This window comes from Ranitomeya variabilis, chromosome 6 (genome assembly GCF_051348905.1).
Source record: "Ranitomeya variabilis isolate aRanVar5 chromosome 6, aRanVar5.hap1, whole genome shotgun sequence".
Lineage (NCBI taxonomy): Eukaryota > Metazoa > Chordata > Amphibia > Anura > Dendrobatidae > Ranitomeya > Ranitomeya variabilis.
Genome location: NC_135237.1, coordinates 63,521,733 through 63,535,830, shown reverse-complemented (window position 1 = coordinate 63,535,830; position 14,098 = coordinate 63,521,733). Strand labels below are relative to the sequence as shown.

The 14,098-nt window shown below is 49.5% G+C and overlaps 1 protein-coding gene across 3 annotated transcripts in view; it reads left to right on the top strand.

The window, feature by feature from the left end:
• Positions 1-14,098, top strand: part of DYNC2I1 (dynein 2 intermediate chain 1) — a 120,410-nt gene that overhangs the window by 57,489 nt on the left and 48,823 nt on the right. For all 3 annotated transcript variants that reach the window (XM_077268563.1, XM_077268562.1, XM_077268565.1), the window contains exons 7-11: positions 276-332; positions 871-1,069; positions 2,066-2,168; positions 12,169-12,298; positions 12,441-12,552. In XM_077268563.1, the coding sequence (XP_077124678.1) occupies positions 276-332; positions 871-1,069; positions 2,066-2,168; positions 12,169-12,298; positions 12,441-12,552 (601 nt within the window). The remainder of the gene's footprint in view (positions 1-275; positions 333-870; positions 1,070-2,065; positions 2,169-12,168; positions 12,299-12,440; positions 12,553-14,098) is intronic.

The window sequence follows — 14,098 nt, the reverse complement described above, 5'->3', positions numbered from 1 at the left end:
TAAGCGGCTGGGTGTAAGCAGTGAACGGAGCCGACGCGGCTCAGCTCCTGGATGTTCTTAGGTATTGCAGTATTGAGATTAGCTGCAGCGCCTGAGAATGGCCTCTACACAATGGATGGAGCTATGGTCTCCTGGCTCCTCACACTGTGCCACATGTCTGACCCACACTGATCTGAAATTGATTACCTATTCTTAGGCTAGATTATCAATTACTTATACCTGGAAAATACTTTTAAAGTACAGGATTTCACTTTTTAATTTTTTTTTATTTAAAGGAAATCGACACCGATACAGCATACGATGAGTCCACAAACTATGAAGAAGACTTTGAAGTGAGTAACTTGACTTAAAGGGGTTGTCCATTACTGGTCCATTTTTTAGCACCTGCGGACCCCATTAAAAATAAAAACAATGGGTATTCACCTCTTACAGCTACGCGATGACTGCGCCGTATTTCCCGTCTGGTCGCATTGTTGTCATGGGTCTGCTGCAGCCACTCAGCGGTTGTTGATTGGCTGCAGCTCATCAGTATCCCGTCAGGGTGGACGTTCACTATGACAAGATCGTAATGATTGTGCAGCCGATCAGCGGCCACTGTTTGACTGCATTAGACCCATGACTAAACAGTATCACATTACCCGCTGGGATTAATGGCACCATCACCGGAGCATGCATTGTCTTTATTTTAGTAAAGCTTTGAAGTCATTAACAATGGTGGGCCAGCAGTGGCAAACTCTTTTTAAATGTGTTTGTGTTTTACCAAATTATGTTACAATAACACGTTATAAAAGCCAAAAAGTTGAGATATATAAAAAGGTCATTTAAATTGTTTCTGCTCTATTACTCGTGAACATACCTCTTTTTTTTCAGGATTACGATGATGATTTCGAAGATGGAAGTGAAGAGGAGAAGACTGCAGACAAAACACTGGAACCCAGAGAAATCTCCAAAAATGCTGAAGTAGAGGAGATTCAGAAAGCCATGCTCCTGGAGAATGAAAGCGTAACGGCCATCCCATCTGCATATAGACACCGCGGTCCTCAGGATGATGATGATCCAAGCACTGAAGGTTGATTTTTTTTTTTTTTTTTTTAAGGGGGGGGGGAGGGGTTGCTGCTTTAATTTTGGTCACCTTCAAGCAGGGATGCACAACATTGTCAGAGGGCTGAAAAAAATACCTGGAATTTTATGCCATAAAATAGGTGCAGAGTCCATTTCCTGGACTTCCACTCATCATCTCATCTGTGCTCCAAAAAGGAAGCGATCATGGATACAGCATTGTTCATTGTAGTTTATGTACATAAAACTACATCAAGCTTCACTAAAGAGAACAGTACTCGCAAATGGCCACTCCAGATGAGTGATGTTTGGCTCCCTAGAAAGGAGTAGGGTGCTCTATCCTCTCTATATGGGGGCTCCTACAAATAGTCACACAGTGCACCAGAAATATCAACCCCAATTCCACCCAAGCACGACTACTCTTCTCTTTGATGTGAACAATGCTTGTAAGCAGCCACCAGAGAAGCATGTGAGTGACCAGAAAATTGAGGACTGTACAGAATCTCAAGAGCTGCAAGTGGTCCCCTGGGCGTAGGTAGTGCTCCTCTGCCTTAAAGGGATTTTCCTATTAACATTGTCTTCACATTCACATGGCTTATTAAAAATGCCATGTTGTTCAGGTGCAGAAAGTCTTGTAGACCTTACACTGCTCTCCCGGGAACCATTCTGAAGTGCACAATATGTCATCTTGTTTTGTAGCTCCATTTTTAATTATGCAAATAATTATTGCAATGTTTGCAGTTCCTTAGCTAGCGTAAATCTTCATTTACAATATTTTCGTCAAGGCGACTTACTATATAAAATTTGATGCCAGCATGACAAAAATGAAAACCGTTTACAGCAAATCGGTTGCTGTTCCTAACAACTAACACACATGCACCATAAATAACTCTTGTCAAAATCATGAATCCCCATTGTTAGAGTTTTATAGTTTGCTACTAGTGTGTCAAACAGTGCAGACAGTTTTTGAATATTGTACTCAAAACGTTCTTATCTGTATTTGTAGGGCGAAATTCCACTCCAAGAAGGAGGTCTCAGCGAGGAACATTTATAGATTTTGGATCTGCAAAAAAGCGTCAAGTTAGTGGCCAAATCTCAAACAAGCAGAAGTATGTATTTATGACTGTTAACCAAATAGTTTGAGAGTGAAGAAGACTATATAACTATGACTGTGATCCTGGTAAAAAATGACTGTAAGAAAACGGGTCTCTTTGCAAAATTCACCTTGCATAGTTGGGAGAGAAAGCCCGTAGTTGGGAGTGGCAGCCCATGATAGACAGAGGGAGCCTATAGTAGGGAGAGGGAGCCCATAGTAGGGAGAGGGAGACTGTAGTTTGGAGAGGGAGACCGTAGTATGGAGAGGGAGACCGTAGTAGGTAGAGGGAGACAGTGGTAGAGATAGTATAGAGGGGGAGCCCATAGTAGAGAGGGGGAGCCCGTAGTTGGGGGATGGAGCCCGTAGAAGTGAGGGGGAGCCCATAGTAGGGAGAGGGAGACCGTAGTAGGGAGAGGGAGACCGTAGTAGGGAGAGGGAGACCGTAGTAGGGAGAGGGAGACCATAGTAGGGAGGGGGAGCACATAGTAGGGAGACCGTAGTAGGAAGAGGGAGTCCGTAGTAGGGAGGAGGATTCCGTAGTAGGGAGGGGGAGTCCATAGTTGGGAGTGGGAGCCCATAGTAGGAAGAGGGAGCATGTAGTAGAAAGAGGGAGCCCGTAGTAGGGGGGAGGGAGCCCTGTAGTTTGGGGAGGGGGAGCCCCATATTTGGGAGGGGAGCCCGCAGTAGTGAGGGGGAGCCCGTATTAGGGATGAAATCCGTGTGTCATCAGTGTGACACGTACTGACGCATGGGAAAAGCAGTACAGTTTGCGCTGTTGCCAAGCGCCTGGTGCGGAAAGCAACTCTCATTATTGTCGCCTGAGAGGTGACAATGATGAGTTGTGTTCAGCACCCGCTGTGTACGTCGTGTGTAAAATAAATAACTGAAAAGAATAAAATGCTGTGGCCGTCCACGTAATTTTAATTACCAGGAGAGGGAAAGCCCACGGCTGGGGGCTGATATTAATAATCTGGGAGAGGAGACAATATCCAAAAAGGTTCCCAGGCTATCAATAGCAGCTCACAGCTGTTTGCTTAATCTTTACTAGTTAGTTTATGGAGGACCCCAGAAAAAAAATGACTCTGGGTCCACCTATAAATTCCAACCAGCAAAGGCTAAACAGACCACTGCTGGCTAATATTAATAGCCTGGGAAGGGGTCAGGGATATTGCCCAGGGAGGGAAACATCAGTTACCAACGTTGGCCCTCAACTGCCCCAGAAATGGTGCATCCATAAGATGCGCCAAATCTGACACTTGGCCTCGCTCTTCCCACTTGCCCTGGTGCAGTGGCAAGTGGAGTAATAGGGTTGGGGTTGATGTTAGCTGTTTTATGGCCGCTGACATCAAGCCCAGGGGTTAGTAATGGAGAGGCATCTATAAAATACCACCATTACTAAACCCATAGACATATTCTAAAAACTACAACCAGAATAAAGTCCTTTTAATTAAAAGAAAGACACAGACTCCTTTATTTGTCATAAACACTCCCCACCCTCTTTACTCTGTCGCCTCATTGGGGGACACAGGACCATGGGTGTTATGCTGCTGTCCACTAGGAGGCGACACTATGCATAATCTGAAAAAGATTAACTGTGGCTCCTCCTGTGCAGTATACACCCCTGGACGGCATCAGCCTTCTCCAGTTTTTGCTTAGTGTCGCAAAGGAGGCACACCTAAAAGATTTTTACTCCGTTTTCCGACGGGATTACAGATGAAGAAAAGAGGGTCTCCTGTGAGACTCCCGGCATGGCTCCTTCCTCGGCCCCCTATTATGGGGTGCCCAGTTGAAGTTGAGATGGCTATTCCCCATGCTGCTCCTTCCCCAGCCCCTCGGGTGCTGGTTCGAAGTCGAGACCCCCCCTCCTTCCCCAATTCCTTTTGGTTTCTGGGTTGAGGTCGAGGCGAGGATAAAGGCCCCTGAAGGTGACAAGCACCCTCCCTATCCCCCTCTGGGGGTATTAGGTTCAGACACCTCAGGTAGGGCCTGTACAGGCAGCATCCTACAGCTCCCAGCAATGGGCCAGCACACTGCGCCTGCATCCAGGGACCCCAGCCCAGCTGCGGGCTCCTGTTGGGGCCGGGGGGAGTGCAGGCAGGCATGGCACATACAGACACAGGGCTCCCTGCGTCCCTGTCTCTGCGGCAGCACCAGCTCTAACTGCCTCAGGGGGACCCCTCACAGGGCTCCCCTCTCGCTTACAGCCCCACCGCTATCCTGCCTTTAAATCTGGAGGGGTCCGGTTCAGATCCGACCCCCTCCCGGACTTTCGCGCCGGCCTGGAGCCCTTCTGGGCCTCAGGCATCTACTTTAGGCCCCGGCTTCGGCCTAGCTGAAGCCACAGCCTCCTCTCCACCCCCCGGCCCGCCCCCCGGATGACAAATATGACACTCTACCGTGTCATACAGGGGGCGGATCGAGACAGAAAGGGCGCGTTTTTACACAGCCTTGCCGCCTTTTTCCAGCTCTCCGCCCCCTTCTCCTCCTCTCTTCTCTGTCTCTGCAGCCATTTTCGGCTGCAGATTAACCCTGCATCTCCCGGTCTGCAGGACCAGGACCAGGCAGCCAGTCTCCGGGGGGCACAGGACTGTGGATCTTCGGCGCTTGACCTAGGAGCACACTGGTGGGGTAAGATCACAGCTGGGTTCTTTTTACTCAGCTGTGAATCCATATTACCTATAAGGCTCCCCTGTAGGTTCTCTACCCCTGTAAGGTCCATCTGCTGGCAGCACCTCTGCACTTTGTGCACTATGCAGGGCTCAAGGTCCAAGAGAACCAGGCAGAACTGCTATTATGCATTCTGCACAGCCTGCGGGACCGCTCTCCCCAGTAGTAGCACGTACCCGCATTGTCAGAACTGTATACAAACTAATGTGTCACAGCCTCAAGAAGCCCCTGCCAATGCCTCGGTGTCTAATGCCACGCCGGAATGGGCCACTCAGATATCGCAATCTATGACGCAGTCTATAGATAACCTAACTTCCACATTGCTTCAGGCTCTGCAGGGTCATGCCCCGGCTATGACCGTTACCCAGCAAAGGGAGAGCTTGACTCAGGAACAAGATGACCCTGGCACATCCACGTCTAGGTCAGGACGCAAGCGGATCCATAGATCAAGTCCATCTGCGTCATCCCATAGCAGGGAGAGACACCGTAGCTCCAGGTCATCTAGACCATCCCATTCCAGGGACAGACAATGCAGATCTCCGCAATCCCCAACTAGAGAAGGCCTCCTCCCCAGCCCACCCAGCAGGGGGTGCCTCAGTGATACACAGGATTCGGAAGACATCTGCGACTCTGACTCGGACAGAGAAACGGAGGGGTCCCTGATCCCAATCCCTCCTAGCAATACAGCGCTAGTTGAGGACATAATATCGTCCATCCATCGGGTGCTGGACATTTCTGATCCGCCACCCGAGGCCCCAGAACATAAGATTTCCTTTGAAGGACCTCTGAAGCCGCCTAAGGTTTTCTCTAACCACCCAGAGTTTAAGGCGATCCTTAAAAAGCAGCTCTCACAGCCTGAGAAAAAATTCGCTAATCGCAAATATCTGGAGGCGAGGTACCCCTTCCCACAGAAGGACACCAAGGAATGGACAGATCCACCTGAAGTGGATCCCCCAGTCTCCAGGCTAGCAGCACAGACCCTCCTTTCACTGCCAGATAGCTCAACCCTCAGGGACGCAGCAGACCGGCAGGTAGAACGCATGGCTCGTTCAATTTTCGAGGCAGCAGGGGCATCCCTGGCTCCCGCGTTCGCCTCAGTTTGGGCTGCCAAGGCCATCCTGGCCTGGGCAAAGAATTTACAAGCCTTCCAAGCATCCGCTCCTGAACTGTCGGACCAAGCTGTTCAAATTGCAGTTGTAGCAGATTACATGCTCCATGCAGCTCTGGATTCAGCAAAGGGAGTCACGGGGATAGCATCAAACGCCATCACGATTCGGCGTATCCTCTGGCTGCGGGAATGGAAAGCGGACGCAGCCTCAAAGAAGTCCCTCACGCACCTCCCCTACCTCAGTGGGAGACTTTTCGGTGAACAGTTGGATACTATGATATCCAACGCCACAGGGGGTAAGAGTACTTCTCTTCCCCAACTGAAACCTAAACGCACTTACAAGAAGCGTAACCAAACTCGATTCCGATCCTTTCGGAATTCCTCCGGCTGGTCCGTCTCACGTCCAGTACAAAATCGTAACCGTTCCCCACGCAGGGACAACTCACGATCGACGCAAAGGTCGGACAAGACCTGGCAGTCAAAAGCAGGCCAGTCTAAGCCCAGAGGAGGAAAATCTCAGACTTTCTCTTCCTCATGACTCACAGACTCCGGAAGACACCACACCAGTAGGCGGCCGACTTTTGCTCTTTCATCAAGTCTGGCTGCCTATTACAGAAGACAGGTGGGTCATGGAACTAGTGTCTTCCGGATACAAAATAGACTTCACCTCCAACCCACCGGACCGGTTCTTCCTCTCTGTCCCCCCAAAACCGCCAGCCAAGGCTCGAGCCTACCACCAAGCGGTCTCCTCGCTTTATCAATCAGGAGTCATAGTACCGGTACCCACGACCGACCGCTTCCGAGGGTTCTACTCCAATCTGTTCATAGTTCCCAAGAAGGGAGGCAGCGTACGGCCCATACTAGACCTAAAACAGCTCAACAAATATGTACGGGTCCGTCACTTCCGCATGGAGTCCCTTCGGTCCATCATTGCGTCCATGGAGAAGGGAGAATATCTCGCCTCCATAGACATACAAGACGCATACCTGCATATACCCATTGCACCTGCCCATCAGAGGTTTCTCAGGTTCGCAATAGGCCAGGACCACTACCAATTCGTGGCTCTCCCCTTTGGACTCGCCACGGCTCCCAGAGTGTTCACCAAGGTCATGGCAGCAACCATGGACGTCCTGCATTCCAGAGGCATAGTAGTCGTTCCATACCTGGACGATCTACTCATCAAGGCTCCCACCTTCAAGGACTGCGAGCTCAGCGTCTCCTTCACAACCGATACTCTCAGTCGCATGGGCTGGTTAATCAACCTACAAAAGTCATCACCAACCCCGAGTCAGTCCCTGACCTTCCTGGGAATGTTATTCAACACCTCCAGGGGTCTAGTGCTCCTTCCCAAGGACAAGGCACAGGCCCTCCGACTAGCAGTTCGCACCCTCCTCCGCAAACCCCCTCGATCTCTCCGTTTTGCCATGAGAGTCCTCGGCAAGATGGCAGCAGCAATAGAAGCCGTCCCATTTGCCCAGTTTCACCTCAGACCTCTCTAACTAGCCATTCTCAAGTCCTGGGACAGGAATCCCTTCTCTCTCGACAGGGAGTTCCAGCTAACGTCGTCAACCAGGAGGTCCCTGCACTGGTGGCTCAAGCCAACCTCGCTAGCAAAGGGGAAATCCTTTCTCTCAGGTCAATGGAAGTTTCTGACCACCGACGCGAGTCTGACGGGTTGGGGTGCGGTGCACCTACACCACAGGGCACAGGGCAAGTGGTCCCCAGCGGAAGCGACCATGCCCATCAACATCCTTGAAATTCGTGCCATCCTTCTGGCATTGAGGGCCTTCCATCACTTACTGGCAGCCTCTCACATCAGGATACAGTCGGACAATGCCACGGCTGTGGCATATGTGAATCATCAAGGTGGGACCCGCAGCACCCAGGCGATGCAGGAAGTGTCACATATCCTCCGCTGGGCGGAGGACACAGGGTCGGTTCTTTCGGCGGTCCACATTCCGGGTGTGGACAACTGGGAAGCAGACTTCCTCAGCCGACAAGGAATAGACTCGGGAGAGTGGTCTCTCCATCCCGAAATTTTTCAACAGATCTGTCTCCGCTGGGGGACCCCGGATGTGGACCTAATGGCATCCCATTTCAATGCCAAGGTCTCCAACTTCATTGCCAGAACACACGATCCGCGGTCGCTCGGAGCAGACGCTCTGGTTCAGGACTGGACTCAGTTCCAGCTTCTGTATATTTTTCCACCTCTCCCCCTGATATCCAGAGTGGTGAGGAAGATCAAACAAGAGGGAGTTCCAACCATCCTCATTGCACCGGACTGGCCCAGACGCACATGGTACGCCGACATCGTACAACTCACAGCAGAAGCCCCCTGGCGTCTCCCCGACCGCCACGATCTTCTATCACAGGGGCCGTTCTACCACCAGAACTCGGGCTCTCAATTTGACGGCGTGGCCCTTGAGACCTGGGTTCTAACCCAGGCAGGGCTCTCGACAAATGTCATTGGAACCATGATCAGAGCACGGAAACCAGCCTCTGCCAAGATTTATTACCGTACCTGGAAAGCTTTCTTTACCTGGTGCGAATCTCGTGGCCAGATCCCACTCCCTTATTCCCTACCCAAAGTACTTGGTTTTCTCCAATCGGGTCTGGAGGCCAGGCTGTCATTGGGCTCGCTTAAGAGCCAGGTGTCAGCCCTCTCAGTGCTTTTCCAAAAGCGCATTGCTACCAAGCCGCAAGTAAGGACTTTCCTTCAGGGGGTTTCCCAATTGGTTCCCCCCTACAGACGACCACTAGAAACGTGGGACCTCAACCTGGTCCTGACAGCATTGCAGGAACCACCCTTCGAACCCCTTAAGGAGGTCCCGCTCCGCCTTCTTTCCCAGAAGGTGGTTTTCCTGGTGGCAATCACCTCGCTACGCAGGGTGTCTGAACTGACAGCACTCTCCTGCAGACGGCCTTTCCTGGCATTTCACCAGGACAAGGTAGTTCTTTGTACGGTCCCATCCTTCCTTCCGAAGGTTGTGTCCGACTTCCACCTCAATGAGGAAATTTCACTACCATCCCTTTGTCCGGTTCCGGTTCATAGAGTGGAGAAGGCTCTGCATACGCTGGACCTTGTCAGGGCTTTGCGTATATACGTGTCTAGGACTGCGTCTTTCCGGAGGTCTGATTCCCTTTTCCTCCTTCCGGAAGGCGGCCACAAGGGTATGCCAGCTTCCAAGCTACTCTTGCCAGGTGGATCAAATCCACCATACAAGAGGCGTACTGCCTTAAGAATTCTCCTCTTCCAGCCGGTATTACGGCACACTCTACACGGGCGGTAGGGGCCTCCTGGGCCATTCGGCACCAGGCTTCGGCACAACAAGTGTGTAAGGCGGCCACTTGGACTAGCTTACACACGTTTACTAAACACTACAGGGTTCATACCCAGTCCTCAGCGGACGCGAGCCTAGGTAGACGTGTCCTGCAGGCGGTGGTGCCCTAAGTGTACGGGCCTGTCTGCACAATATTCGTCCATTGCTTCCCACCCAGGGACTGCTTTAGGACTTCCCATGGTCCTGTGTCCCCCAATGAGGCGACAGAGTAAAGGAGATTTTTGTGTACTCACCGTAAAATCTCTTTCTCTTAGCCTCTAATTGGGGGACACAGCTCCCACCCTGTTGCCCTTTCCGGGCTGTTGTAACTGTTGAGTTCTCATATTGTTTCTTGAGCTCGTACATAGTTGCCTTCTTACAGGCATAATTATGTTATTCATGTTACGTTCCTCCTACTGCTTTTGCACAAAACTGGAGAAGGCTGATGCCGTCCAGGGGTGTATACTGCACAGGAGGAGCCACAGTTAATCTTTTTCAGATTATGCATAGTGTCGCCTCCTAGTGGACAGCAGCATAACACCCATGGTCCTGTGTCCCCTAATTAGAGGCTAAGAGAAAGAGATTTTACGGTGAGTACACAAAAATCTCCTTTTTCCAATTTATTGCTGTAAAAATGAAAATAATAAAACGCCATATTCCCCACCTGTCCGATGACAATTCATTTGTCCTACGAAGAACTCCAGCTCTGCTACATCTCGATTACATGGCTGAGCAGTGGCATGATTCAACCGCTCAGCCGTGAATCCAGAACACTGAGCTGAGCTTGGGCCGCAGCTTCATTGGCGAGCGGTAACATCATAGGTGTTACCGCCGGTCACTGGCAGCTGTTCCACTCTCAGTTCAGTGTGAGCCGGCTGATGAACTGCTGTAACCTTCATGACGTCACCACTAGAACTGTGAGAAACCATGTCAGATCCCGCACCATGACGTGCTATGTTCGTCCTGACTTTAAACTGTCGCTGCGTGTAAACTCGCAGTGACAGCTCAGTGCCGACTGTCACTGACAGCTGAGCCTATAAAGGCACAGATGATTGACCTCATGGAGACCAAAACATCCAACACTGCGGAGACACCATCACGTGTTTCTCAACGCAGTGATCCAGAACACTGCCCCCAAATATGCAAATGCAAGTAGAGGAGCTACGGAGACACCATCACGTGTTTCTCAACACAGGCAGTGAATAGCCAGGCCTTTCCCCGGGAAGGAACAACCAAGGGAAGGGCAGCATCCAATAAAGGAAAACATCCAATAAAGGAAAACCACCTATGCCAAGCATGGTATCCATCCACAGACAGCTGTTTCGGGGTTTTTGCCCCTCATCAGTGTGGAGTAGGAAACTGGCTATCAGGAGCAGTGCCTAGTAGAAAGACTATAAAGGCACGGATGATTGACCTCGTGGAGACCAAAACATCCAACACTGCGGAGACACCATCACGTGTTTCTCAACGCAGTGATCCAGAACACTGCCCCCAAATATGCAAATGCAAGTAGAGGAGCTACGGAGACACCATCACGTGTTTCTCAACGCAGGCAGTGAATAGCCAGGCCTTTCCCCGGGAAGGAACAACCAAGGGAAGGGCAGCATCCATCCAATAAAGGAAAACATCCAATAAAGGAAAACCACCTATGCCAAGCATGGTATCCATCCACAGACAGCTGTTTCGGTGTTTTTGCCCCTCATCAGTGTGGAGTAGGAAACTGGCTATCAGGAGCAGTGCCTAGTAGAAAGACTATAAAGGCACGGATGAATGACCTCGTGGAGACCAAAACATCCAACACTGCGGAGACACCATCACGTGTTTCTCAACGCAGTGATCCAGAACACTGCCCCCAAATATGCAAATGCAAGTAGAGGAGCTGCGGAGACACCATCACGTGTTTCTCAACGCAGGCAGTGAATAGCCAGGCCTTTCCCCGGGAAGGAACAACCAAGGGAAGGGCAGCATCCAATAAAGGAAAACATCCAATAAAGGAAAACCACCTATGCCAAGCATGGTATCCATCCACAGATAGCCAGTTTCCTACTCCACACTGATGAGGGGCAAAACCCCCGAAATAGCTGTCTGTGGATGGATACCATGCTTGGCATAGGTGGTTTTCCTTTATTGGATGTTTTCCTTTATTGGATGCTGCCCTTCCCTTGGTTGTTCCTTCCCGGGGAAAGGCCTGGCTATTCACTGCCTGCGTTGAGAAACACGTGATGGTGTCTCCGCAGCTCCTCTACTTGCATTTGCATATTTGGGGGCAGTGTTCTGGATCACTGCGTTGAGAAACACGTGATGGTGTCTCCGCAGTGTTGGATGTTTTGGTCTCCACGAGGTCAATCATCCGTGCCTTTATAGTCTTTCTACTAGGCACTGCTCCTGATAGCCAGTTTCCTACTCCACACTGATGAGGGGCAAAAACCCCGAAACAGCTGTCTGTGGATGGATACCATGCTTGGCATAGGTGGTTTTCCTTTATTGGATGTTTTCCTTTATTGGATGGATGCTGCCCTTCCCTTGGTTGTTCCTTCCCGGGGAAAGGCCTGGCTATTCACTGCCTGCGTTGAGAAACACGTGATGGTGTCTCCGCAGCTCCTCTACTGACAGCTGAGCGGCACGGGAAGAGCTGCGATGCATTATATCTGCGATCAAAATTAAAAAAAAGTGAAAGTCCCATAGAGAGACTAAAAAAAAAAATTAAGGAGATCCTCTACTAATTAGGTGCAGTGCATATGTTTGGAAAGGTGACAGGAAATGCAGCATTATTGTCTGGCTTTGAATAAAATCTTGGCTATCAGATTCCTAGGCAATGATTAAATCTCTGTACAAATCTATTAGACAATTTCCACTTTGGCTTTATATTGTCTCCAGCTGTACATTTAATATATTTGTATATTATTATTTTACTTAAGAATACGCAGCTTAGAAATCCTCCGACTCATCGACCTAGATTTTTCCTCCACTTATTCATTATTGGATCTGCCTCCTGTGAAAGAGTATGAAATGTACATCCGGAATTTCGGAAAGACCAATACAAAGCAGGTATTTAGTAATAGCAGGTCTAAAAAAAAAAAAAAATGATTGAAGGCTCATACCGCACTTGTGATATACGTGTATGCTGTAAACACCAGGAAATGCCGGTGAGTATAATGAAAAGTCTCAGCCACTTATCCCATTATTTCAGGCTTACGTTCAGTGCAACGAAGATGCTGTAGACCGAGAAATTCAGACTGAAGAAATAGATTTTGAAGAAAAGTGGACTCAGCATCCAGGGGAGGGCGCTGTTGTCTGTGGAGGTAACGTCAATTATAATAATGATTAAAATTCATTTTCTTCTGTAAAGGAATTTACATACATATATATACTTGGCAGCATTCAAACAGAAAAGACCCTCTTTTTTACTCCACCGTTTCATCCTCTTTCATGATGGATTTTTTTTTTTATTCATTAAATATGAAGTTTTGACATATATTTTTTCTATTTGAGATTGCTGGATTTTTTCCCTCTTCTATTACAGCAGTCTGATTCCTCACCACCCCATCATTTTAGTGACTTGTGGGGGATTTTCAATACTTGGGGCCTCCACAGTTCAAACATTTTTTCATGTTTCTATTGCATGTTAGCAGAAATTTAAACTAATACTTATCCTATAATTAAAGTGCCCAGCCACTTCTTCAGTGAGGATGGTTAGAATCCGGCTGATCGATCTTCTTTGTCATGTGTTATTCACGTTATGTACGTGTAGAGGTGCAGATGGCCCGATTGAGGTTTGTGAAGCCTCATTGCAGTACCTTGCACACTTATAGAGTATCTCTCATTTACTATGTAAGTACTATCTAACAGGTAGCAGGTCAGTGTGGTTCTGGATGCTGAGTACCCCAGATATCACTGAAAGAGTAGTGGGCTGCTCAGCAGACAGAAGCAGTGATCTTCTGCCCGATTGTGTACAAACTTAATAGAAATAAGGATGATTTCATCAAAGCTTTTATGCCAGAAAGCTTATGTAAAAGCTTTGTAAAGTCACAAATTTTGTGACTTTTGGCATCTTCACGTCAGATTGAATCAGTTCCGCCGGAATGGGTGGAGCTGGGGAGGAGGCATTATCATTAGTGCCACACATGCTTGTAAAATTCCTTAAAGCGAGCCTGTCACCCCCCAGGGCTTATTAAAGTAAAGGAGCCACCTTCAGCAGCACTAAGGCTGCATTCTGTGAAGGTGGCACTTATGTTTATTATCCCTAGGAACGCTGAAATAATGACTTTTATAAGTTTCCCGCCATACCTCTAGTGCTCCATTGAAGATAGTGCTGAAGTCTCACGAGACTTCATAAATCTCGCGAGACATCGGCACTATCTTCAATGGAGCACGGTGACCCGCTCCACTGCGCAGGCACCAGATTCCCAGCCCCGCAGCGTGAATACATCATAACACACTGCAGGGCGGGATCTGAGGCCTCCGCTACACGAAGGCGCCAGTGAAGACACAACAAAGAGAGGAGGTGGCGCCCGGAGGCAAAATGGGGGATGATGGACGGCTGCGAGGCGGTTGAGTCAGGGGGAGAAGACATACTTCCCTGACTCGATAGAGGTATGGCAGGAAATGTATAAAAGTCATTTTTCCTTCGCCTCATTGGTGGACACAGCCCGTGGTGTATGCTGCTGCCACTAGGAGGCTGACACTAAGTGATACAAAGAAAGTTCTCTCCTCCTCTGCAGTATACCCCCTCCTGCTGGCTCTCAGCTCCTCCCCTGCGGTATACACCCTCCTGCTGGCTCTCAGCTCCTCCCCTGCAGTATACCCCCTCCTGCTGGCTCTCAGCTCCTCCCCTGCGGTATACACCCT